Genomic DNA, 26,930 nt, shown 5'->3' with positions numbered 1-26,930 from the left:
CTGGTCCTGATCTTGTCCAGTTTTCATAGCTTTAAATGCCATTCATATACTGAGATTTCCAAATTTATATCTGTAGCCTACCTCTCGTCTGAGCTCTAGTTTTATACAGCCAGATGTATGTTTGACAAATACTTGCCAAATCATTGGCATTTCAAATGTAACAAAAAAAAAAAAAAAAAGTCCCTTGATTATCACTGTATCCTACAACCTACTCCAATCTTTCTCAATCTTTATATAGCATTACCATCTACTTGATCGCTTAAGAAGTAACCTAGGAATTACCCTTGATTCTGCTCTTTTCTCCACTCTATTCGCTTAGCAATTTTTGTTCACTCTATCTTTAAAATACCTTACAAATCTAACATCTCTCACCACTGCTATCTCACTTAGATCACTGGAGTCATTTTCCCTTGGTCTCTGCTCCTGCTCCTCTCTCCATTTCATGGTGGCTAATCTTGTCAGATATTATTTGTACTTAGTCATCATCTTCTCCAAGATCCCCTAAGAGCTCCCTGTCATTTAGAATGAAATCTGAATGTCTCTCCATGGTTTTTAAACTGCATCACTTGGTCTTCTCACCAACTTCATCGCCTATTCTCACTACCTAATTGATTCTGTTCTTAAACAGATTTAACTACCTTGCCCTTCCTGGAATGTACCAAGCTCAGTCCTGCCCTTTTGGCCTTTGCACTTAACTGTTTTGTTTGCCAGAAACAAACATTCCCAAGAGTGTAAGAGTGTCTCATGGCTTTTTCTCTCACTTTAATTCTGATCAGATGGCAACCTTTTTTTTTTTTTTTTTTTTTTTTTTTTTTTTTTTTTTTGAGGTTTTGCTATAGGGCTCATATGTTCACCAGAGAAACAAAGAGATAGAAAATAAGAAATCACCCCACAGGGAGGATAGTCACACCATAATCCCTTCTCCTCCATTCTCCTCTTGGGATTTTGGGCATGCACGCACATGTGCCCAGCGTGAATTTCATGCTGTCGGGTCTGGGACTCAAACCATGTCGACCCACATAGGAGTCCAGAGACATAACCATTATGCCATCTACTGGTCCCCGGATACCAACTTTTGTCTCTTAGTATTTATTGCCTCCAGTCATTCTATTAAATACCTACTTACCTTTTTTAATTATCATCTCTATTCTAAGCGAGTAAGCTCCCTAAAAGCAAGAAATTGTGCTGTCTTATTCACCAGTGTATCCTCAGTGCCTAGAAGAGTATCAGACACGTAATAGATACTTAGATTTATTGGATGAATGAATCTGCCACTTTGCTGCAGTGACTGTCTGACTTACTGGCAAATCCAGTACCCTTTTTTTCTAGTGAGGCTTCCTATGACTTCCCTTGGTACTTGACACTACGTATTTTTCCATCACCCTCTTCTTCTGATTTCTGTATTTCTGTACAACCAGCCACCCAGGGCATTGCTATCTCATACACTGTCTCCGATAAATTGTCAGATCCTGTTAATTATTCCTTTGTATATGGCCTCTTAAATCCATTCCTTTTCTGTCTCCTTTGCTACTTAGTTGAATCCTTTATTATCTCTTACGACTTGATTGTTGTGCCCTTCCTGCTTCCTATTTTGTCTTAGTACATGCTCCACATTTATCATTAGACTAAAACCTTTATACGTATTATTTATCTTTGTATATTCTACAGCATCTACAGTTTACTTTTCAATAGTAGGCAACACAGAATGTTGAATGAATAGTCCTATTTCCAGAAAGTAGAACCGATGGGCCATGTGATTATCCTAATGGGTAATTCTTTAAAAAGAATCTATGCCTAAATAAACCCCCTTTATTCCTGTTCTTAAAAGCTACAGCAATTATTTGTTGTCCATTGTTTATAATGGACTACTCAAGCAACTGTAATCACATAATGTACTATTACAGCATTCATTGCACAGTAGAGTTTTGTTTTTATACTTGAACAGAATTAAAGTAATGTCTGTGCTTTATTGAAATGATTTTTTTTTCTTTTCTCTTAAGCTAAAGTCACCAGTGATTATTGACTTGCTGAGGAATTTGGGAAAAGACGAGTGGAAGTTCCCATTCCATGGATCCCTTGGGTGCACCTTCCCAGTTTGTGGATGTGGACACACTACCAAGCTGGGGCAGCCTGTGTGAAGATGAATTAAGTTCTTCTGTTGCCACAGCCGACACACTTCAGGAAGACACTGTTAGATCACCTTTTCTTTATAATAAGGATGTCAATGGAAAAGTGGTTCTTTGGTAATTCTTTGGTTACGTCATATCATGATATAATAACGCTTTCTCATAATGTCTTCTAGATTCTTTTTTTTTGTAAGCCCTAGCATTGTCGAAATATTGTACTACATATATAGCTTTGTTGAAGTATAATTGACATATAATAAACCGTACATATTTGAAGTACGCAATTAGATAAGTTTTAACATGTGTAAATATCCATGAAGCGATCACCACAATCATGTTGCCAAATTTACATTCATTACCTCAGAAGTTTTTTTGTATTCCTTTGTAATCCCTCCCTGCTTGTCCTCCCTGCCTACATATCCACAAGCTCCTGATTTTCATTCCCATTAGTTAAGTTACATTTCTTGCAGTTTATATCAATGGTAATTAATTTTTGTTTTAAAAATAAGAGCTGTATTGAGATATAAGTCACATACTGTACAATTCACCAGTTTAAACAATCCTGTGGTTTTGAGTATATTCCGAGTTGTGTTACCATCGTAGAACACTTTTATCAGCTCAAAGACCTGTACCTATTAGCAATCGCTTCCCATTTCCTCACAATCTCAGGGATCTAGACAGCCACTAATCCGCTTTCCATCTCTGTAGATTTGTCTAGTCTGTATTTTTCACATAGATGGAATCTACAATAAAACAGGGCATGTGACTTAGTATAATGTTTTCCTAAGGTTCATACATATTGTAATGCATCAGTACTTAAATGCTTTTTGTAGCCGAATAATGGTGCATTGTGTGGGTATGCCACATTTGTCAGTTCATTAGTTGGTGGCCATTGAGTTGTTTCTACTTGTCAGCTATCACGAATAAAGCTGCTCTCTCTAAACTCTTTAAACAACCTGGTTCAGCTCTGTAAACATTCTGGTAAGCCTAAAGAGGAATACGTAAGAAGCAAATATGACATAGTGGTTTGTGAGTTTCACACTGTAGTAATTGCATTAAAGGGCTATCCAACATGTCAGGTTAATTTTTTGAATCAAGAAGTTCTTTTCTACTGTCAGTTTAGGAGCTAACAAAATCACAATCACAAGAGGCAAGGATACAATGTTTTAAAAGAATTAGAAACTAGGTTTCTTACCGCTCTCTTCCCCACACTTGCTCTTCACTTACTGTTTCCTCAGGAAGGGGGATGTGGCTTTACTGAACTGTACAGCCATTGTGAATACCAGCAACGAAAGTCTCACAGATAAGAATCCTGTGTCAGAAAGTATCTTCATGCTTGCAGGGCCTGATTTGAAGGAGGACCTTCAGAAACTTAAAGGTTAGTAAATTTTCTTAGGTATATAAAAGGTCTTTAGAAAGCTCATAGAACCACATGTATTATTTAAAAACTATGCATAGGTTTTATTTGTACCAAATTAAACTCATACTTTAGTTCCATTTTTTCCATGAGCTTTTGAAAATGCACTTGTATTACTGTTTAGGAAACATTTATTTTGGTGTCTTCTATGTCTAGGGAGCATGTTTTGTGTTTAAATGAGAAAATTATGTAGATACACTTTTTCTTTTGTTGAAACTGAACAGTCTTGAAAGCCCTGCCATGCATTAAAAGCTGTCCTCAGACTTTATGAGTAAAACTTCTCTGTTATGTTCCTAAATTTTAAAATGACAGTCATTGTAGCTGGTTAGATGTTTGGTAGCATTTCCCTGGCTATATATTTTCTTGCAGTGATAAGTCTCATAAACAACTATTTTCCTGAATTGAAAAACTTTTACCATGATTTGATATTGAGAGAGAATGTCTTAAATCCCACTTGGACAGTGAGTGTTACACTTCTGAAGTAAAATCTGACTCTCAATTTGATATAAAACCAAAATTTATTGCAGGAGTAAATGTTCTCTCAACCTGTACCTCCTGCTTTTTATGTTTACAAGAACATTCTTCAATTCTTCAAATAATTTTCTGGAAGTGGGGATAGGAAAAGTCCTTTGGTTCAGAATCTTGTTTGCCCTTGGGTGCTTTGACTACTTTTTGTTTTAAGAGAGATTTTTGCTTTAGGGCACGTGTGCTTGCCGAACAGACAGAAAGCGAGAAATCACCCCCTAGAGGGGATGGCCGCTCCACAGTCCTTTCTCCTCCATTCTGCTCTCGGGATCTTGGTCACACATGCACACTCCTCCAGCATGAGTTTCAAACCACCAGGTCCAGGACTCTAACCACAGTTGACTGACTAGGTGGAAGTCCAGCAGCGTAACCTTATGCCATCTGGTGGTCCCTGTATTGACTACTTTTAATTACTACTCTAGTAGCCTTTCATTGATGTTATTTGAGCCCCATTGGAATATTGTGAAATTGGATCTTCCGATTTTTAAAAAAGTAGTTATGAAATAAAGCGCTGTTTCTTAAGATGTAAAGAGCAAATTCCACCTATATAAAATCTTGCTTTCCTTGATGTCTGTCATTTAAACTGACATCTAATCTAATAGAGACATTAGAATTTGAACAGGAATACTTACAATGGTATGGTGGTTCCATGAAAGGTGGGTTAGAAAGAGAAGGCTTAAAAAAAAAAAAAAAAGAAAGAAAGAAAAAGAAAGAGAAGACTTACATTATTTGATTTAAAGAAAAAAAACAATTTTGATTGTTTAGGCAGACGGGAAATAAAGCTCTTAACTAAACTGCAAAATATAATACCATGGAGAATATATATAAGTTAGAGAGGCAAGTAAAGATAATACAAGTTGAGCATGCCTAATTTGAAAATTTGTAATCTAAGAGCTTTAAATCTGAAACTGAGCATTGACATGATGCCACAAATGCAAAACTCCTTGCCTGACCTCATGTGATAGGTCAGTCAGATACAAGGACATTATATCAAATTACCTTCAGGCTATATTGTCCAGTATACATGAAACATGCATGAATTTGTGTTTGACTTGGAGCCCATCCCCAAGAGATTTCCTTATGCCTATGCAAATATTCCAAAACCTGAAAACACTATGCATCTTAAGTGTTTTAGATAAAGGATGCTCAAATTGTGCTGAGAGGTTTTTTGGTTAAAAGTAACAAGAGAAGCAGGTCAGGGAAGATTCCTAATGGTGTATGTATTGTGTATATTCATTTATACCTTATAGCTAGGCATACAGATAATAAAGAAAACAAGAACATTTTATGCAAGCATATAAGTAAAACCTCAGTATTTAACAGCATATGTTTGAGAGTCTCCACGCTGGGTTGATAATATAACTCTGCTCTTTACTAAATGTGTGACTTAAGATAAAGTATTATATCTGAGTCTGTTTCCTCATCTCTAACATGGAGATGGTAATAATGGTTCCTAATGCATAGGAAGAGTTTGATAAATGCTGAGGGATGGAAAAGTAAATGTCATGAATGCTAAATTAAATAATGGAATTAAGTCCTAGGCATGTCCTGAGTTTTAAGTATTATTGCTGGTGTTAACTAGTGTGCCCTCAGTTGTGTTATTTGTGAATCAGTGCCAACCTGAAGAGAGGTTTTTAGTGATGCACTGAAGGGTACAATAATTAATGTTGTCTCCTTTCTACATATTTGTTGACAACATCATAAATGATTACAGCGTATGACTTACCAAATTTATAGATGATAAAAAAACAAAGAGGGATAATAGAAGATACTGGATGTTAAACTAAAGATTTTTAGGTATCTCAACTAACTGAAAGTATGAGCCAGAAAAAATTAGCAGGGATTAAAAATATCTTACAGAAAGTTCAAAACATTAGTTCCCCAAGTTCAGGTTGGAAAAGCTGTATTTGTTAGCCCTGCTTATATAAAGAAGTATTTATTCTCTCAGTTAAGTGGCATTATCTTCTATTTCAGTTTTCATGAAAGAAACCTTAGGGTAAAACACCTGCCTCTTCCTTCTTCCTCACAAAAAGTCGGTTATCGAGCCCTAAATTTGTCCTGAGTCTGTTCTTTCCGTCAGCACTGCCTCCGCTCTAGTGTATGCCACCATCATTCCCTGCCAGACTGCAACCTTATTCTTTCTCCCAGCTGGTCTCCCTACTTCCATTCTTCTTTTCTAAATCTTTTTTTCCACATGTTATCCAATAATTGGTCTTTAAATTGTAAATTCATTCTTATTGCTACTCTAATTTAAATCATTTAGTGGCCTCTCAAACTTAAAATTCAAACTCCTGAAACTGGTCTCTGGGGCTTTGTAAGATCTCACTCTTATCTGGCACATCCAATTCCCCTTTCCCTTCCTCCTCACACTTGAGACACACTGCTCTTACACTGCCTTGTCACCCAAGCTCCTTTCCAGTTTCGCACATGCAGTAGCTCTTGCTCTCTTTGTCCGCCCTTATTCTAAGTCTTGGCTTACATCTCTTCCTCAAGGCACTATTTCCTTTAGCTTCAGAGTAGATCATAATGCTCTGATATATGCTCCCAGCCTGCAGTACTTCTGTTTATGCCTTTATTACAACTGTCATTTTGTACATTGTTGATGTGATTGATGACTGTGTCTCCATTACACTGTAAATGCCACACGGACAGGAACTGTATGTCTTAATAACCTCCATGAGCCTAGTACCAAGAACAGTGAAGGCATCCTTTAAGTAGCTGATAAATGAATGGATGGGAGTGTGTGAGGATTTTAATTGAAGAGACTCATGGTTGATGATGCATTGGTTTCTACTGAAAAAATTCATATCCGACCACATCGTGAAGTACAAAGCATCAAAGTCAAGAGGCTGTGCTTTATCTCTCCTACTATGCTGTGTTCCTTTCATCTTATTTTTATTACTACTACTTAAGTATGTTGTGGCATGCTGTGTTCATTCCCTTTTAATTTTATGACTACTTTGTAAGAATAATAAACTGAGGTACACATAAAGGAAAATCATTGACATGGTAAATATTGTAGAACCCTTGATGGGAAGAGACATAAAACTTGCATTTCAGTTATTTCTTTTTCTAAGAAATGAGGCCTCCTAAAAATTAAATGAGCAGGATTTACTTGTTATGTTCAAATCCGTACCACCCCCCTCAAAAACAAAATCAGTACTACATTTACTCTTTGAATTTAGAAAGTTTGTGAAACTAAAACGGCAAATTTTGTTTGGCCTAGATTGATAGATGATATTCAACTTTAAGGAATTAGAATAGCATCTAATAATTCACCAGTCTACTTGTTTCCAGGTAAGAGTATATCTAATTTAGGCTACAGTAAACATGGATTAGAGTATCTGTCTGTGTGATAATGAGGAGAAAAATATTTTTAATGAGCCACCCGTCCTGAATTTTAAGCTGCTGGGTCCGGTCTGGGACTGGGACCATGGCTGACTACATGGGCATCCACCGATGTAACCATTCTGCCATCTGCTGTTCCCTTGATCTTTTTTCTTTTTTTTTTTTTTTTTAATTAATTTAATTTTTTTTTCTTTTTTTACATTTTTTCCTCATTTTATTGATTCACAAAATACCTTAAACTAAAACTATGGACAAAGCTAGAATCTAATTACAAGTGCACCGTAATTTTCTTCTGAAACATTTTAAATTAATTATTAATTTACATTCATTCCCTGAGCATTGTCACAGCATATAAATTGTGATTTCCCATCCAAAATATACTGCACAGTGGCTTAACATACATGTTATCATCATTAATTTTCCATTTCTAGTTTCATATAAATACATGTATATGTATATTTTATCCCTATTTCTCACCCTCTGCCATTTTCCACCCTCCTCCCATACTATCTTAGGTGTCTACATTTGTCTTCCATTCCTTTTTCCCCCCACATTTTATTGGTTCACAAAATTTCTTAAGTGGGACCAGCAGTTAGCATAATGGCTATGTCGCTGGACTCCCATGTAGTCGACCGTGGTTCGAGTCCCGAACCTGGTGGCTTAAACTCACGCCGGGCACGTGTGCGCGTGCCCAAGATCCCGAGAGGAGAATGGAGGAGAAGGGATTGCGACGTGGCCATCCCCCCTGGGGGGGTGATTTCTCGCTTTCTGTCTCTCTGTCTCTCTCTGTCTGTCTGGCGAGCACACGCGCCCTATAGCAAAAACCTCTCCAAAAAAAAAGAAATTTCCTAAGTAATCTCACTACTTTCAGTAGCAAGTTTAGCTGGTATGTACGTATCAGTGAATACATGTCTGACTTTAGGCATGAAACTCTGAGTAGAATGAATATACTGTAAGGTAGCACCTAGCTGATGCTATAAAGCTTACTATGGTCATTAAATACGTATTTTTTAATATATTTTTTTAATTTACACTCCCTTGAAAACTTCTTGGAGATCTGGTCTGGTGCTGGTAAATTCTTTCAGGTTTTGTTTATCTGCGAATGTTCTTGTCTTTTCTTCCCAGGTGAAGGATAATCTTGCCAGGTACAGTATTCTTGGTTGAAATTGCTTTACCCTTAACACTCTGAATACATTTTCCCATTCTTTCCTTGCTCGCATTGTTTCCAATGAGATATCTGCTGTCAGCCTGATGGGATATCCTTTGTAGGTAACTTGCAATTTTTCTCTTGCCAATCTTAGTATCTTGTCTTTGTGATTTTGGTCAGTCTGGCTATAATGTGTCTTGGAGAAGATCTTCTTGGGTTGATTCTGTTTGGGGTCCTTTATATTCCTTGAGACTGGATCTTTGAGTGCCTCTCTAGGTTTGGAAAGTTTTCTTGCAGGATTTTATGGAATAGATTATCAATGTACTTGTGAGTCTCTTTGCCTTCTGGGATACCAATTATCCGGATGTTTGGATGTTTGATAGTATCTAGTATTTCTCGTATATTATTCTCATTTTCTTGTGCCGTTTTCTCAGTCTTGATGGTGGATTTTTCTAGGCCAGCAATTCTATCTTCTACATTTAAGATTCGATTTTCTGTATGATCTAGTCTGCTTTTAATACTTTCAAGGGATATTTTGACTTTCTGTATTATAGCCTTCATCTCTATTAGGTCCATTTGATTCTTTTTTATAGTGTGTATTTCCTCTGTTAGATCTTGCAAGAATTTCCTCACCTCCTGTAACTCATTGGCTCCTTTCTCCTGCCTCTTCTGCAGTTCATTGTTTCTCTTCTCTTCCATCTCTGTTAGCTTTGTCATTATGAACATACTAAAATACTTATCAAACATTTTCATGAGTTTCATTGTACTGTCTGAGGATGAAGAGGTGTTATTCTTTTCCCTTGGAGGAGAGGTATTGTCTTGCTTTTCCATATTTCTTGTGATCCTGTGGTGATTTCTAGTCATGTGATGGATGGTGTGTTTCTTCCTCATTCTTTTTTTCCCATTTGCTTTATTTATTTATTCATTCATTCATTCATTCTGAGAGAGAGAAAGAGAAAGAGTGAGAAGGTACACCCTCAAGAGAGTCTTGCTAGCTTTAGCCAGCCCCAGATCATGGGCACAGGCAGGCCCAGCTTATTCATTGAGGTCTCTGAATGGGAACCTGGAAAATCCTCATTTGGTTCAGTCTCGCTGAGTGTCACATTTTACTGTTGCACCATGGTCTGGCCCCACTCTTTGCTTTTTCTGTTGATATGCTCTTGCAAACAGCAGATTTTAGAATTCTGAACAATATAGTTTCCAGTGCTTTTGTGAATGTGTACAGCAATGATCCTTAATTGGCAGTTCATTTTTTTCTACCTGCCAATAACAAGTTCATTCTTTTAGACTCTTCTGTCTGCAGTCAAAAACATAGTTTCGTTTTTACTTTTCTTTTTTTCCCCTAATTCTTGAAGTTCAATCTGAGCATCCAGAGGCGAGCAGAAGGAGATGATCATCAGTCTTTCTACTGTTCCGTTTTGACTCTTTGTGCATCAGATTCAAGATGAAGAGAGAAATATTCTGACCCTAATCATATTCAGATGATTGGAAACTGTCCACTTGGACCTCTCTAGACAGTGCATAGAGGCTGATCAGAAAATGAATAAATATAAAGAAAAAAGGAAAACAATTAAGAAGAAAAAAACTAAAAAATAAGAAAAAAGAGAACAAAAATTATAAGATTATCATTTTAAAAAGCAAAAATGAAAACCGTATGGCGTGTGCCATACAAAACCAATATTTCACATCTGAAGTACGGTATCTAAGGATAGGTAGGCCTGGATTGGGTTGTACCTTTTCTAAATGAAATGAGAAAAGGCACCAATTAACACAATAAAGGAGAGGCTTGAAAGGCCAGAGAATACTTTAACTTAAAAATAAATAAATAAATAAATAAATAAATAAAACTAAAAGTCACAGACACAGTGAGACAGAGAGAAACAGACAGAAATGGAGAGAAAGAGACACAGAGCTATCCCTACCCACCAGAAATGAGTCTAGAGGGGGAAGTCTTCATTTTTAGTCAAGGAAACCAATATTTCACAGCTGAAATACAGTATCCATCTCAGGATAGGCCTGGCTTCTGATCTTTATTTTCTGTCATTCTCTTTGTTTTATTTTCTTGTAGATTTCAGCTTTAATTTTAACCCTTCTATTGAACTTCATTTCTGTTGACATGTTTTTCAGGTGACTATAATAGCTGTATAAGTACTATTTCCTGTTTTACAAATATTCTTTTTTACTTATAATACCATTCTGGTTTTGTTTCAGAGATATTATATCTCTTTTACCTCTCTGAGAGTAGTAATTATAGTGTTGGGAATTTTAAGGTTTCTTTCTTGCATTAACTATTTCTTAAGTGTTTGTGTCTTTTGTTATCCTTTTTGTTGTTATTAGAGGCTTTCTTCGCTTCCTCATGAGCTTTAAAATTAACTATTTCTTAAGTGTTTGTGTCTTTTGTTATCCTTTTTGTTGTTATTAGAGGCTTTCTTCGCTTCCTCATGAGCTTTAAATGTTGGTTGAATCTAAGAAGCAGGAATTAAAGAGTTAATGGAAGCTTTGTACTCATGGGTCTCTTAGTCTGTTCTAGCTGCTATAACAAAGTATTGTAGATAGGATGATTAATAAACACATGAAACTTATGTTTTATAGTTCAGGAGGCTAGAAGTCTGGAAACAGGGTGCCAGCACGGTCAGATTTTGACGAGGGCACTACTGTAGGTTACAGACTGCCAGCCACTTGTTGCATTTTCTCATGGCAGAGAGAAAACCAAGCTCTATGGAGACTCTTTTAAATATAATGATACTAATCCCACTCATGAAGGGCTTCCCCTCCCTTGACCACATCTAATCCTATTACTTCTCAAAGACCTCATCTCTAAATACCATCACATTAGGGGGTAGTATTTCAATATATGAGTTTTTGAGAGACACAGCATTTAGTCCATAACACTGTAAAGGAACTTGCTTACTGGGCCTTGAAGCAGGTGGGAGACCAGGCATCCTGTTATTTTACTGGAATTCTCTCCATTATGAGAATCTATGGGTCCTTTGTTTTGGGCCTCTTCATTAACTGGAAGGAATCTTCCAGGTACACAAACCTGGGTGTCTGTTATAGAAGCTAGTCAAAGGAGGCTAGATGTTTCACTATTACATACACCTTGCTGATGTAGACTGAAGTGTTTTTATTTAAACTTTTATCCCAGCTCCTTCTCTTTATCCCACTTCATGTCATAGCCTTTAAAAGTATAGACGACCTCCAATTTCTGAGCCTTTCCAAGTCTCACTAATAATAATAGCTATAATAGCTAATGTACATGCAAAGTTTGATTATATTAACTCTTTTACTCCTGTGAAGTAAGTACTACTAGTATCCCCCTTAAATCGGAAATTGAGGCAGGGCAAATCCAAGCACTTGCTCAGAATATCAAAACAGGAATATGATGAACTGGGATTTGAATCAAAGATATCTTGAATCCAACAGTGCCTTCATATTATTTTAATTTTACAGTGGACTATGCATGCACATATACACGAGAGAGACAGAGACAGAAAGAACTCTCAACGTCGTCTCATCATGCCACAGTTCCCTTTCCCCAACCTTCCAATTCCTCAGAGTCTTGGGCACCCTGTGACACCCAAAGCAAAATATCGTGTGTGATATAAAAATAGAGCATTCAGCTCCAGAGAATACCCAGTTTATGTTCCCAGACTGACCTGGGTATCGGAACCCATGGGCATCACAACTTTGTCTTTCCATATAGACCTGCTTGTTTTGTATCAGTTACACCATTTCTGCAAGTGGTTAAGTTGGCTACTCTGCTAAGTCAGTTATTACTAGTCCATTGACTTTCTATCCTTCAAGTTTTTTATGTTACTTAATCTGCTTCATGTTCAGTCCTGCGCAACTTATCTCTGTGTTTATACTGTTGTATTTCTTCACTGTCTTCTTGGGAACAGAAGGGACAGAGATAAATGCTTATGTTAAATCCATACCTTAACAAAATTTCTCAAAGTTCTTAATAATTCCTCTGGTTTATGCTTTGATTTGTTTCTTTGTCTTAGTACCTCCAGGCTTATATGTATTTTCATTGTTCACAGGTTGCCGAACAGGAGAAGCAAAACTGACCAAAGGATTTAATTTAGCTGCCCGGTTCATCATTCACACAGTGGGACCTAAGTACAAGAGCCGCTATCGCACAGCAGCTGAGAGCTCCCTGTACAGCTGCTACAGGAATGTTCTTCAGCTGGCAAAGTACGGTCTCCTCATTTCCTGGACATAACACACACTGTTAAAAGCCCAGTCTTAAAGGTGAAACCTAGCTATAGATGTCACAATTTTGAGACAGGCAATTTAGGAGGACTGAAGATAGTAAGACATCTGGAAAGTCATGATGTATTTTCGATCCAAAATGCATCATTACTTTCTCAACCATCCAATAGGATTAATTATTTTTTCAAAATCAGCAGCTTAAGTGATATCGTTTTAAGTGATTTGTGAATTTAACCTATCTGTGTTGTATTCAGTCCTTAATAGACATATAATCTCCCAGGAGTACAGTTAAATTATATATTAATATGATTATTAAATAATGAAATTAGAGGCCAGCAGGTGGCATGAAGGTTAAGGCAGTTGGATCTCACATGGGCCACTGTGCAGTTTGAGTCCCAGACCTGACAGCTTGGAAATCACACTGGGCAGGTATACATGCATGCCCAAAATTCCAAGAGGACAGTGGAGGAGAAGGGACTGGGGCATGGCCATTCCCCTAGGGGAGGATGATTTTTCACTCCATCCCCCACTCCCCACCCTACCCTCCCATTTCTCTGTGACAAGCATACACATGCAATGGCAAAACTAAAAACCAACAGCGTATGATTAACTATAGAAGATTTGCTAAAGAGGTAAAGAACTTGAGCTACATCTCAGTATTAGTTAAGTAGTATTATATATGTATTATGAGTGATTATAATGCAGTTTTTGTGCTTTCTGTATGGTCATAGAGAGCAGTCCATGTCTTCTGTTGGATTCTGTGTCATCAATTCTGCAAAACGAGGTTATCCTTTAGAGGATGCAATTTAAATGTTGGTTGAATCTAAGAAGCAGGAATTAAAGAGTTAATGGAAGCTTTGTACTCATGGGTCTCTTAGTCTGTTCTAGCTGCTATAACAAAGTATTGTAGATAGGATGATTAATAAACACATGAAACTTATGTTTTATAGTTCAGGAGGCTAGAAGTCTGGAAACAGGGTGCCAGCACGGTCAGATTTTGACGAGGGCACTACTGTAGGTTACAGACTGCCAGCCACTTGTTGCATTTTCTCATGGCAGAGAGAAAACCAAGCTCTATGGAGACTCTTTTAAATATAATGATACTAATCCCACTCATGAAGGGCTTCCCCTCCCTTGACCACATCTAATCCTATTACTTCTCAAAGACCTCATCTCTAAATACCATCACATTAGGGGGTAGTATTTCAATATATGAGTTTTTGAGAGACACAGCATTTAGTCCATAACACTGTAAAGGAACTTGCTTACTGGGCCTTGAAGCAGGTGGGAGACCAGGCATCCTGTTATTTTACTGGAATTCTCTCCATTATGAGAATCTATGGGTCCTTTGTTTTGGGCCTCTTCATTAACTGGAAGGAATCTTCCAGGTACACAAACCTGGGTGTCTGTTATAGAAGCTAGTCAAAGGAGGCTAGATGTTTCACTATTACATACACCTTGCTGATGTAGACTGAAGTGTTTTTATTTAAACTTTTATCCCAGCTCCTTCTCTTTATCCCACTTCATGTCATAGCCTTTAAAAGTATAGACGACCTCCAATTTCTGAGCCTTTCCAAGTCTCACTAATAATAATAGCTATAATAGCTAATGTACATGCAAAGTTTGATTATATTAACTCTTTTACTCCTGTGAAGTAAGTACTACTAGTATCCCCCTTAAATCGGAAATTGAGGCAGGGCAAATCCAAGCACTTGCTCAGAATATCAAAACAGGAATATGATGAACTGGGATTTGAATCAAAGATATCTTGAATCCAACAGTGCCTTCATATTATTTTAATTTTACAGTGGACTATGCATGCACATATACACGAGAGAGACAGAGACAGAAAGAACTCTCAACGTCGTCTCATCATGCCACAGTTCCCTTTCCCCAACCTTCCAATTCCTCAGAGTCTTGGGCACCCTGTGACACCCAAAGCAAAATATCGTGTGTGATATAAAAATAGAGCATTCAGCTCCAGAGAATACCCAGTTTATGTTCCCAGACTGACCTGGGTATCGGAACCCATGGGCATCACAACTTTGTCTTTCCATATAGACCTGCTTGTTTTGTATCAGTTACACCATTTCTGCAAGTGGTTAAGTTGGCTACTCTGCTAAGTCAGTTATTACTAGTCCATTGACTTTCTATCCTTCAAGTTTTTTATGTTACTTAATCTGCTTCATGTTCAGTCCTGCGCAACTTATCTCTGTGTTTATACTGTTGTATTTCTTCACTGTCTTCTTGGGAACAGAAGGGACAGAGATAAATGCTTATGTTAAATCCATACCTTAACAAAATTTCTCAAAGTTCTTAATAATTCCTCTGGTTTATGCTTTGATTTGTTTCTTTGTCTTAGTACCTCCAGGCTTATATGTATTTTCATTGTTCACAGGTTGCCGAACAGGAGAAGCAAAACTGACCAAAGGATTTAATTTAGCTGCCCGGTTCATCATTCACACAGTGGGACCTAAGTACAAGAGCCGCTATCGCACAGCAGCTGAGAGCTCCCTGTACAGCTGCTACAGGAATGTTCTTCAGCTGGCAAAGTACGGTCTCCTCATTTCCTGGACATAACACACACTGTTAAAAGCCCAGTCTTAAAGGTGAAACCTAGCTATAGATGTCACAATTTTGAGACAGGCAATTTAGGAGGACTGAAGATAGTAAGACATCTGGAAAGTCATGATGTATTTTCGATCCAAAATGCATCATTACTTTCTCAACCATCCAATAGGATTAATTATTTTTTCAAAATCAGCAGCTTAAGTGATATCGTTTTAAGTGATTTGTGAATTTAACCTATCTGTGTTGTATTCAGTCCTTAATAGACATATAATCTCCCAGGAGTACAGTTAAATTATATATTAATATGATTATTAAATAATGAAATTAGAGGCCAGCAGGTGGCATGAAGGTTAAGGCAGTTGGATCTCACATGGGCCACTGTGCAGTTTGAGTCCCAGACCTGACAGCTTGGAAATCACACTGGGCAGGTATACATGCATGCCCAAAATTCCAAGAGGACAGTGGAGGAGAAGGGACTGGGGCATGGCCATTCCCCTAGGGGAGGATGATTTTTCACTCCATCCCCCACTCCCCACCCTACCCTCCCATTTCTCTGTGACAAGCATACACATGCAATGGCAAAACTAAAAACCAACAGCGTATGATTAACTATAGAAGATTTGCTAAAGAGGTAAAGAACTTGAGCTACATCTCAGTATTAGTTAAGTAGTATTATATATGTATTATGAGTGATTATAATGCAGTTTTTGTGCTTTCTGTATGGTCATAGAGAGCAGTCCATGTCTTCTGTTGGATTCTGTGTCATCAATTCTGCAAAACGAGGTTATCCTTTAGAGGATGCAACACACATAGCACTTCGTAAGTAATGTTGGCAATGTTGTACATAAATGGAGCTTTAAAAAAAAATTTTATCACTAATTAAATGGTCACAACTAAGACTTATTGATGATCTTATCATGATACTCTAGGGGGAAGATTCTGTTGACAAGTTGTAGAGCTCTCAATTTACTTTCTCAAGCTGGCATTTTTATCCATTTGAAGATTTGCCTATTAAATTTGAAAGTGATACCAAGCAAGGAAGTATGGCCAATACATTGAGTAATTGAGTCAGAATTCATAATAATCTTGACAGGCTGCAACCAGGCAGTCAAAACAAATTTCATATCTTTCGGATAGCTCCTTGCAGTTTAAACAGCAGCTTTCGCATGTGGTATCTGAATATATAACTCCGCATTTAGGTTTTAAAAAGACTGGGCTCAATCAGTGTGAACCAAAATATCATCTGTGTGACATAAAAATATGGCACTCAGCTCCAGAGAGTCTATGATTTCGCTATATCATTTGCAGGTTAGGATCACATCATGAGTTCTATGTACAGTTCTGAGTATTTTATCTCACGAGACATGTCAAGCTAGAGAGCAAACTGTTTTAAACTGTAGTGTTCTCCTAAAAAAGAGTATGCTTTTGGCAGATATGATGCCTGTCTTCAAATATCAAGAGTCTCAGTGTGGACTTTGTGCTGCATTTTTGAGCCATGTCCTTGGATAGGTGGGGAGAAGGGACCGGGGAGTGGTCATTATAAACTACTCTAAGCATTTGTGCCAGAATGCTGTGAACTCTTTTTTTTAAAAGAATGAATGTAAATACAGAATTTGTGTTCTTATTTCAGGAGGAAGTTTACAGATCCTTGTAAAGACTATGGATAAGAACTTCATTATACAAAGCAAAATCTAAAACCAATTTACAGGGGAATAGATTTCTGTCCCATTTCAGCTAGGACTGTCTGTAACAATATTTTAGTGACCTTCTTGTAACTGAAATAGTTATGGAGAGGCTACATGGCTATCTGTTGCAGATATTATAGGGAACATTTCTCATTTGGGAGAGAAACAATACTAGATGGTCTTTAAGTCCTCTTTTCTAGAATTTAAAGATGAAAATCTGAAAATCGTATCTACCAAAAGTTACAGTGATCTTAAGTGTGTAAAATGATTATTATATAGCCTAGAATTTAGAGTGAGAACTTAACTTGGGTGAGGTTCAGTTTTAAAAGTCTTATTTATAAGGTATTTTAAAAATTAATATCCTTACTGCTCAAGGATTTTATGGTAAATTTATACATTTTATAGTTTTAATTTATATACATTATATTAGACTGGGCTTCTTGGGCATTGATCTTATCTTTTTATCTCTGCATTTCCAGTGCTTCCATATGTCAGGAATGGTTGACAGATGGTACTTGCTGTTTAAATAGAGACAAATTCTAGGACCAGCAGATGGTGGAATGGTTATGTTGCTGGATTCTCATGTATTCATCCACAGTTTAAGTCCCTGGTCTGGTGGCTTAGAACTCAAGCCAGGCACATGGGCATGCATGCCCAAAATCCTAAGAGGAGAATGGAGAAGAAGGGATTACAGCGTGGCCATACACCCAGGGGATGATTTCTTACTTTTTGTTTCACTATCTCTGTCTCTCTGGCAAGTGCATGCACCTAATAGCAAAACTCTCTCATTGAAAAAGAGAGAGAGAGAGAGAGAAAGACAAATTCTACTTAATTTTCTCAACATTTTTTAAAGAAGTTTTTGTGATAGGGCACATGTGCTCACTGAAGAGACAGAGAGAAAGAGAGAGAGAGTGACAGAAAATGAGAAATCACCCCCCAGGAGGGATGGCCACACCACAATTCCTCCTCCTCCACCCTCCTCTTGGGATTTTGGGCACAGATGCCCAGTGTGTGTTTAAAGCCGCCATATCTGGGACTTGAACCATGTTCGACTATATGAGAGTCCAACAATATAACCATTAGGCCATCTGCTGGTCTCACAACTTTTGTTTTTTAGTATGATGTCCATTGTACAAATAAAGAGATTCAGAACTTTATAATGGTTTTATGGTTATGCAGACTTGGAACATATATGAAGGCCTTTGACTCCCGAGTCTAATGAGCTGTCTCTTATACTACATAACCCATCACACCGAGGTAGCACCACGTCCGTGGCACACTGCTGTGTTATGCCCCGCGTGTCTTCTAGTGGTGCCTCAGCCAAGCAAAATTCCTTAACATGATTCCTCCTGGCAAGGCTTTTGGTAGACCTCACCATTCTGGTGTCACTTAGTCCATGCCCTGTCACCTCATAGCTTCGTTTACATCGCTCTTTCTTACTAAAGTATCAGAAGGACTACAGTTTAAAGAGGCATCATCACTTTGTTAGAATAGGCTTTTGGGAGAGTTGTTTTTTATTTATTTATTTATTTTTTTTTTTTTTTTTTTTAGGGCACGTGCGCTCCCCAGCCAGACAGAGAGAAACATAAAGACAGAAAGAGAGAAATCACCCCCCCAGGGGGGATGGTCACACTGCAATCCCTTCTCCTCCATTATTCTCTCAGGATCTTGGGCACGCACACACACACGCCCTGTGTGAGTTTTAAGCCACCGGGTCCGGGACACGAACCATGGTCGACTATGTGGGAGTCCGGCGATGTAGCTATTATGCTAACTGCTGGTTCCCAGAATAGGCTTTTAACAGGGAGTCCAGCAGACTGATTTTTAGTCCCATTTTTTTTTTTTTACCAGTCAAAGTCTAGCTCCCTGGTCCCAGATAAATCATTTGATACAATACCATAAGGCAGGTCAGCTCAGGGAATAATTGATGACAGCAGATAAAGATCAATAGTGAGGGGCCAACTGGTGGCACGGTGATTAAGGCACAGGATTCGCACATGGCCATCTTCACAGTTCGAGTCCCAGACCCAGCAACTTGAAAATCACAACAAACAATTTTTTTAAAAAAGATCAGTATGGGAATAAAGACTGTAATACTTTGATAAAGCAATTTCTAAGAATTTAATTAGCAAAAAGGAAATGTATATCTCTTTTTTAAAAAAATTATTCTTTATCATCATTATTATTATTTTAATTTGCAATAGGACACATGTGCTTACCAGAGAGATAAAGAAAAAGTAAGAAAACAAGCCTCCAGGTCCAGGACTCAAACTGCAATCAGCCATGTGGGAATCAAGCACTTTAACCATCATGCCACCTATCAACCCAGGAAATGTATATCTGTTAAAGTAGGCAAGTTAATTTATATTTTATAAGACCCCTCTGAGTTATTATATCATAGATCTAGTAGTAAAATTATAATCTCATTTTCAAAAATACACATACACACAGAGATGACAATGCTCTTTGCTTGTATATTTGTCTAAGCATTTAGAAAATGACTGGCTTATTAAGCTTTGTGACATATATGGGCCAGGAAGAAATCGAATAGCCTTAAGTCTTTAAAAGTTTTCTTACTCATTAAATTATTATCAAAATTTATTTAATTTGAAACCTACGTAATGTCTTCTTAGTAGACATATAAAGACTTTTTTTTTCTTAGTTTGTATGTAGTTTAATTTTTCTCCAGAAAGAAAAATTAAAGAAACATCCACATTGGAATAAACATATCAGGTTATTTATTCAGTCACAAAAAATTTGAGTGACTACCATGTGCTAGGCTGTGTACAAGAGGATACAGTGATGAGAGAAAAAGATATTTATTGTTGTGTTTCCAAGTGGAGAAATTTAATGTCACAGAGGTCATTCTCACAGTTTAAAAGCTATTCACTAAATGCTGAGCACGTGGCATCCTGGTAGTTTGCAGATGATAATGTACAGATGAAACTTTAAAATGAACAGTGGACTGACAGTATCAAAACCTCAGTCATGAAATCATTTCTCCCCCCATTTTTGCAGAATTACTTGTCTAAATAAACTATCCAGATCGTTCAGTTTGGTTGTTAATTAGCATTGTATTTGTCTTCCAAAGGAACTACCACAATTAAATGCCAGGAAAGTGCTATATGTAAACATTGAAACTTGATGTCAGAGTAAACAGGATAAATGAAAATCCATTTTTGAGAGTTTAATTTTGAAAAAATATTCAAGCAGAATGGAGGAAGCCATGAAAAATTTGTTACCTGCCAATGGGAGAGTTATGAATGTTCAGGCCTTCAACAAATGGGTGTGTTTTATTAAGCTCCTGAGATAGTGTTGAACAAGGCAGGCAGTATGTTTTTAACTAGGACTGCAAATCTTAATTTAGTTATTAGTCATTCTTAAATGATTGCATGCAATATCCATAAAGTACATTAAGGAGATAATCAAGAGAATTATGAAAGCTCACGATCTAGTTATAAAATGCTACGAGAAGTCTACAAATATTTGGTTGTCAGAAAAAGCATTTTTGCATAGGAAAAGATAGAAAAACACATTATGTCTTTTCTGGTGACCTAGTCAAAGGATATTCGGAATTTACAGTAGGAGCACAAGTAAGGGTGGAGTTCTGCACAGAGATGAGTTTTGGCTGGATTTTTCAAAAATGAGTAGGAATTCACTGAGAGAAAGAAGCGTTGTTTGAATAGTATTCTAGTTCAAGGTAGCCATGCGTGCTGAGTAGGACAGTGTAAAAGTAAGTGGTATATTTTCAGCATAGAAAGGAAGCATTGGAAAATATGAGAAGAATTAAAAATAGGATAAGGGGTAGAATGGAGGAAAGTGGGTAGTTGGGATCAGAGTATGGAGAATGATGCCAGGGAATTTGTTTCTTCACCTGTATATGGTGCAGAGCCATCAAATGTTCAGTAAGGGGGGTAACAAGATAAGTCTAGTAGCAGTGCATATGTAAACGGAGAAGAAAGAAACTAAGAATAGTAAAGCACTTATTGCTAAAGTCTGCGTGAGCACTAAAAGCAGCTGGAACAAATAAGGGATAAATGTTAGAAATATTAGCACATAGGACCAGCAGTTGGTGTAATGACTATGTCACTGGACTCCCATATAGCTGACCACGGTTCGAGTCCCGGACCCAGTGGCTTAAAATCACGCCGGACACGTGTGTGTACATGCCCAAGATCCCTAAAGGAGAATGGAGGAGAAGGGATTGCAGCGTGGCCATCCCTCCTGGGGGGGGTGACTTCTCGCTTTCTGTCTCTCTTTCTGGTGAGCGCATGCGCCCTATAGCAAAAACCTCTCAAAAAAGAAAAAAAATATATATATATGTACTAAAATTGAAAGATCATGGGAACCACTAGTGAAAGTAAGGTGGAAGAAGTGTCGAGAAAAAAATTCAGGATTTTATCTTGAGTAAATAGTTGGATGTTGGTATGTGACTTAAATAAGGAATGCAGGCAAAGGATCAGGTTTTGGGGGAGAAGATGGAGTTCAGGATTTGGATCTGTTGAAATCACTGGATATGCTAGGTTTGAGATCTCTTTGGATTATTTGGGCAGATATACCCAGTAGTTGGTAGAAATTTCCAGTCTTTTAGTCAAACAAAAAAAAAAAAAAAAAAAGAAAAGAAAAAAGAATATAAGGCTACTACCATAGCCTGGTAGTTAAGGGAGCTAGATCCCACATGGCCACCCACAGTTCAAATCCCAGACCCAGTGGCTTGAAAAGCATGCTGAGTGTGCATGTCCAAAATTCACAGGATAAAGAAACGGAGGAGAAAGGATTGCAGCATGACTGTGCCCCATTTTGGAGGGGAGCAGTGCACCTCCCCCACCCTGGCAAACATACACACCCTCTGGTAATTTAAAAAATATGTGTGTGTATATATGTGTATATACATATATATACACACACACACACAGAATATAGAGATTTAGGAGTCATCAACACTCAGGTCAATACCTAGCCAACAATTAGTGAGCTAAGGAGATTATGTATATTAAGAAAATTATAAATGAAAACAGAACCCTGGAGGACCACATTTTAAAAAGGTAGTAGCATGGACATGAAGTACTAAAGCTAGGGAGATTTCCAATAAGTTTTTTGTTTGTTTGTTTGTTTGAGAGGTTTTCGCTATAGGGCATGTGCACTGGCCAGAAAGAGAGAGACAGAGAGAAAGTGAGAAATCACCCCCCAAGGGGGGATGGCTACAGTGCAATCCCTTCTCCATTCTCCTCTCGGGATCTTGGGCACACACGCACATGTGCCTGGCAGGAGTTTAAGCCGCTGGGTCCAGGACTCAAACCGCGGTTGACTATGATGTAACCATTACGCCATCTGCTGGTCCCGATTTCCAGTAAGTTAAGAACAGAGAAAAATCATTAGGTCTTGTTATTAGGAAGTTGATAAAAATTGAAAAGAATCAGGATAACATGGAAATTAGAAAAAAAAAATAGCTGAAATTTTGTGGGGTTTTGTCAGGAGATGCAGTGATAGGACACCTACTACTGTAACCAAATGAATGGAAAGATCCTTAGGCTAGATCATTCTAGTCAGAGAGGCTTCAGAGAATAAGAATATGCTGGATAAGGGAGGATTGTCTGGACTCAGCATCTTCTACTCCCAAGCATTGTTCTAAACGCTGGAAATAGAGCAGTAAATAAAATAAAGCTCCTGCTGTTATAGAGCTTTCATTCTAGTGGATGAGGAGGAGAGGACAGAGAGTATACAGCAGCCACAGAACACCATAGAATGAGTGAGAATAACCTTTGCTCTGGAGGAAAGCAAATCAGAGAAGGGTTTTTTTAATAGGGTAATCTGAGCAGGCTTCCCTAATAGGGTATCATTGAGCAGAGCCCTGAACTAAATGAGAAGCAATTCATTATGAAAATAAAGCTTTAAAGAGTCTGATTTATCTTGATGTGCAAATAACTTCTTACTTACTGAACAATCATTCTCTTCTTTTCCTTAGGCACTGTGAGGAGATTCCTAGAGATTCATGGTGAAACCATTGAAAAAGTGGTATTTGCTGTCTCTGAACTTGAAGAGGTATTTTGCTAACATTGTATTGTTTAAAACTTATATTTTACTTGTGTTTGCCTTTGACTTAGCATTATCTATTTACTGACTTTCTAGCAGAAAACTACTGATTATCTATGCAAATGTTTGGCAGTGTTTATCACCATTCATTGAGAAAGACTAGATAGGAAAACTTAAAACAGGAAAGAGTACTTGGCGTTTTTCACTGCTAAACTGTAGGCACTGCAAGTGAAATCTCACAAAGTGGAACGTTCTGCTTTTCTCCCTGTTTTAGCTGTAAGGCATCATATCAAAACATAGGCACTAGTGTCTGGGCAGCACAACTGGAAAACCCTACTGTGCTAGGAAAGCTTAGGTGTCTTCCTAGGCTGGCAATAAGTGATGGCCTAGCCATGTGGCCAGCACTAAGTCGTGAGGCCTAGATGGTTCATCATCTGTAGTTAGGCTTAGTATGTTTCAATTTATTTAAAGCCATTTTAGAAAATCAGTTTTTTATTTTTATCTTACTAGATTTATAGTTTTAGAGTGCTCCAATTCATCTTCCAGTGTTTTCAGGTCTGTATCTTTAAGCAAAACATGTAATCTCTCTATGCTTCAGTAAAATAGGAATACAAATAGGACTTACATCATAGCATTATTGTGGTAATTAATTAATACTTGTAAAGTATACAAAGCTACACATGTGACCTATAAATACAGTTGAATTTGCTAAAAAGAGGCACATTAACTTTGTGTCCAGTCTCGCATTTCACATGGTTTATCTGTACATTCATGTTTCTCATGACGTTTTATTGTGTATCTAGCATATGCCAGGTTTGCTATATTAGGTTCTGGGAATACACCAGTGAGCAAGTCATGGTCATTGTCCATGAGGAGCTCTTGCCTATTGTTGCAAACTAACAATCACATAAATTAGAATAATTGTAATTAGTGCATTAGTGGAGGTATAGGAAGGATAGAGACATCTCAGTTCAGCCTAGCATGGATTAGAACATGTGTCCCATGGGAAATAATATGTAAGTTGAAATCATTGTATAAGATAAGTAAGATTTATCACAGGAAGAACAAGTGACAGTAGTAATACAAGCCTGAGCAGAAGCCTGGAGCGCTCAGGGTTGCTGTCACATAAAAAGTTGGGCTCGGAGAGAAGAGTTAGGCAGGGGGAAGATCACTCAGGGACCTTGATTCTCATGCCATGGAACTTAAACTTCATCATTTATGCATGGGGAAACAAGTGCTTCAAGCAAATCAGTGATGTGGTCTAACATCTGTGTTAGCTGTGTGGAGAATGATTTGGAAGGAGAAATATCTCCTGGCAAAAAGAGATACAAGTGGTTGCTGTGCCCAAATGAAAAACAATCAGGCCTGAACAGGTCATTGGTAGTGTTAAAATTTAAAATATTTAGTAAATAAATTGAGCAGGTTCTGGTGATCGGTTAAATATGTAAGAGAAAAGAGAACGGGGGTTAAGCATGATTCCTAGGTTTCTGGCTTCGAAGACTCAGGTAGTGATGCCACCAGTGAGTTAGTAGAGTGAGAAAAAAGTTTTAGAGAGGGGATGACGACAAATTCTTTTCTGAATATGTCGAATCTTAGGGGATTCGTAGAGCATCGGGGCAGCCATTGTGCTTATCAGACTGATGCTGAAGAATGAAATGTAGGCTAGAAATTTGACTGCTTTCAGAGAATGGGGTACCAAGTAAGATGTGGCTCTTATTCTCAGGGAGTTTTCAGGCTAATGGTGAGATAGCCAGGTAAACAAAGATCATTCTGCAGTGTAGCTGTGGCTGAGCAAAAGTGTGCACCACAGTGCTACAGCAGCTGATGGGGGCACCCAACCCATATCCAGAGGAACAGGGGGAACATCTTTACCCTCAGTACCCAGAAAAACAGTCTTCAGCACTTAGCATCTTCTTTTTAAAGTCATTTATGAATAACATATTAAATCATAAAGGAATAATGAAAAACAGTTTTGTTAGACATTTCAATAAGAATATAAACACGGGACCAGCAGTTAGTGTAATGGCTATGTCGCTGGACTCCCACATAGTCGACCATGGTTCACGTCCTGGACTCGGTGGTTTAAAACTCACGCCGGGCACGTGTGCGTGCGTGCTCAAGATCCTAAGAGGAGAGTGGAGGAGAGGGGATTGCGGCATGGCCACCCCCCCCCGGGGGGGTGATTTCTCACATTCTGTCTCTCTGTCTGGCGAGCGCACGTGCCCTATAGCAAAGGGAGAAAAAAAAAACAAAAAAACCCTCTTCAAAAAAAATAATATAAACATGACAAACCTCTTTATATCAAGTCAGTTTTGTTGCACAAGCATAATAAAAGGTGAAAGAATACTAACATATATCCTTCTAATAAAATGGGATGTTCTGGATTCTTATCACAAAATATTGCATGGTAGAGTCCATTTTCTTGAAGTAGCTAGCTGAATGAGGATGCCATATTTCTTCTTTGTCATTAGCAATATATTGTTAACTCTTAGACTACTGAATTTAAGACAATTAATGTAGAATATTGTCCTTTGAAGATTGAAAAGTTTGAGATTTCAGCTTATGTAATGAATTAGACCATCATAAAAGTGCCTCTCTTTGCATCCTTTTTGATTCACTTAACGATTCTGAAAAGTCATCTTCATTCAGTTGTCCTCTCTTTGCTGTTATGACTGAAAATAAATAATTCTGAATTCTTAACTGTGTTCAATGAAAGTTAAAAATAGACTGCACACAAGAGAACTACAGTATCTCTTATGAGTAGAGATGCATAAATCCTTAATAAAATAGAACCAAGCCAAATATAGAAAAATATAAAAGGGCTGACTGCTATAACCAAACAAGATTTATCTCAGGAATGCAGGACTATTTGACATATAAAAATCAATGAACTATACTGTATTACTTGAATAAAAATTCAAACATTATTTTATAGCTATGCTGCTAGATGGCTGCATGGCTATAAAACATGATGCTCTGTAAGGCTGACCTATGTGGGGAGGTTCCAGATTCATGTCCAGAGACCTCCCTGTGTTCACAGAGCACATACATGCCTCTGAGACTGGCTGGAGGTGGTGTCTCTCTGGCTATCTTATTTATGGAAAAGATTACATAAACTTTGAAGAAAAAAAGAAATCACGTGTAGCAAACTAGGAATAGAAGCTTATGTGTTCAACCTGAAAGAAGACTTTCATGAAAAATCTGCAGCTAACATTATACTGAATGGTGAAATACTGAAAGCTTTCTGTCTAAGACCAAAAACAAGATAGACGTCTGTTCCCACCAAATCTATTGAACCAGAGTTTTGTTTTGTTTGTTTGTTTGTTTGTTTCTTTTTTGAGAGCTTTTTTCTCTATAGGGCATCTACATTCGCCAAAAGACAGAGAAAGAAAGAGAGACAGAAAGCGAGAAATTGCCCCCAGAGGGGATGGCCTTGCCACAGTTCCTTCTCCTTTACTCTCCTCTCAGGATCTTGGGCACACACACACACGTGCCCGGCATGAATTTAAGCCACTGGGTCCAGGACTTGAACCATGGTAAACTACATGGAAGTCCAGCAACATAGTCATTACACCAACTGCTGGTCCCAGAACTCGAGTTTCTAGCCAGGGCATTTGGGTAAAGAAAAATAGGTTTAAAACATTCAGATTGGGGAACCAGCAGTTAGCGTAATGGCTATGTCGCTGGACTCCCACGTAGTCAACCGCGGTTCGCGTCCCGGACCCGGTGGCTTTAAACTCACGCCGGGCGCGTGTGCGTGCGTGTCCAAGATCCCAAGAGGAGAATGGAGGAGAAGGGATTGCGGTGTGACCATCCCCCCTGGGGGGTGATTTCTCGCTTTCTGTCTCTATGTCTCTCTCTGTCTG

The 26,930-nt window shown here is 38.0% G+C and overlaps 1 protein-coding gene across 1 annotated transcript in view; it reads left to right on the top strand.

Annotated features, from left to right (window-relative positions):
• GDAP2 (ganglioside induced differentiation associated protein 2) overlaps positions 1-26,930 on the top strand; it is a 79,831-nt gene that overhangs the window by 9,993 nt on the left and 42,908 nt on the right. Inside the window, exons 2-6 of the mRNA XM_006164885.2 lie at positions 2,001-2,243; positions 3,365-3,504; positions 12,604-12,757; positions 16,077-16,165; positions 22,997-23,073. Coding sequence (XP_006164947.1) covers positions 2,068-2,243; positions 3,365-3,504; positions 12,604-12,757; positions 16,077-16,165; positions 22,997-23,073 — 636 coding nt within the window. The 5' untranslated portion in view covers positions 2,001-2,067. The remainder of the gene's footprint in view (positions 1-2,000; positions 2,244-3,364; positions 3,505-12,603; positions 12,758-16,076; positions 16,166-22,996; positions 23,074-26,930) is intronic.

Source organism: Tupaia chinensis, unplaced genomic scaffold, assembly GCF_000334495.1.
Source record: "Tupaia chinensis unplaced genomic scaffold, TupChi_1.0 Scaffold143755_1, whole genome shotgun sequence".
Lineage (NCBI taxonomy): Eukaryota > Metazoa > Chordata > Mammalia > Scandentia > Tupaiidae > Tupaia > Tupaia belangeri.
The sequence above is the reverse complement of the archived record's forward strand: the minus strand, read 5'-3'. Positions and strand labels throughout refer to the sequence as shown.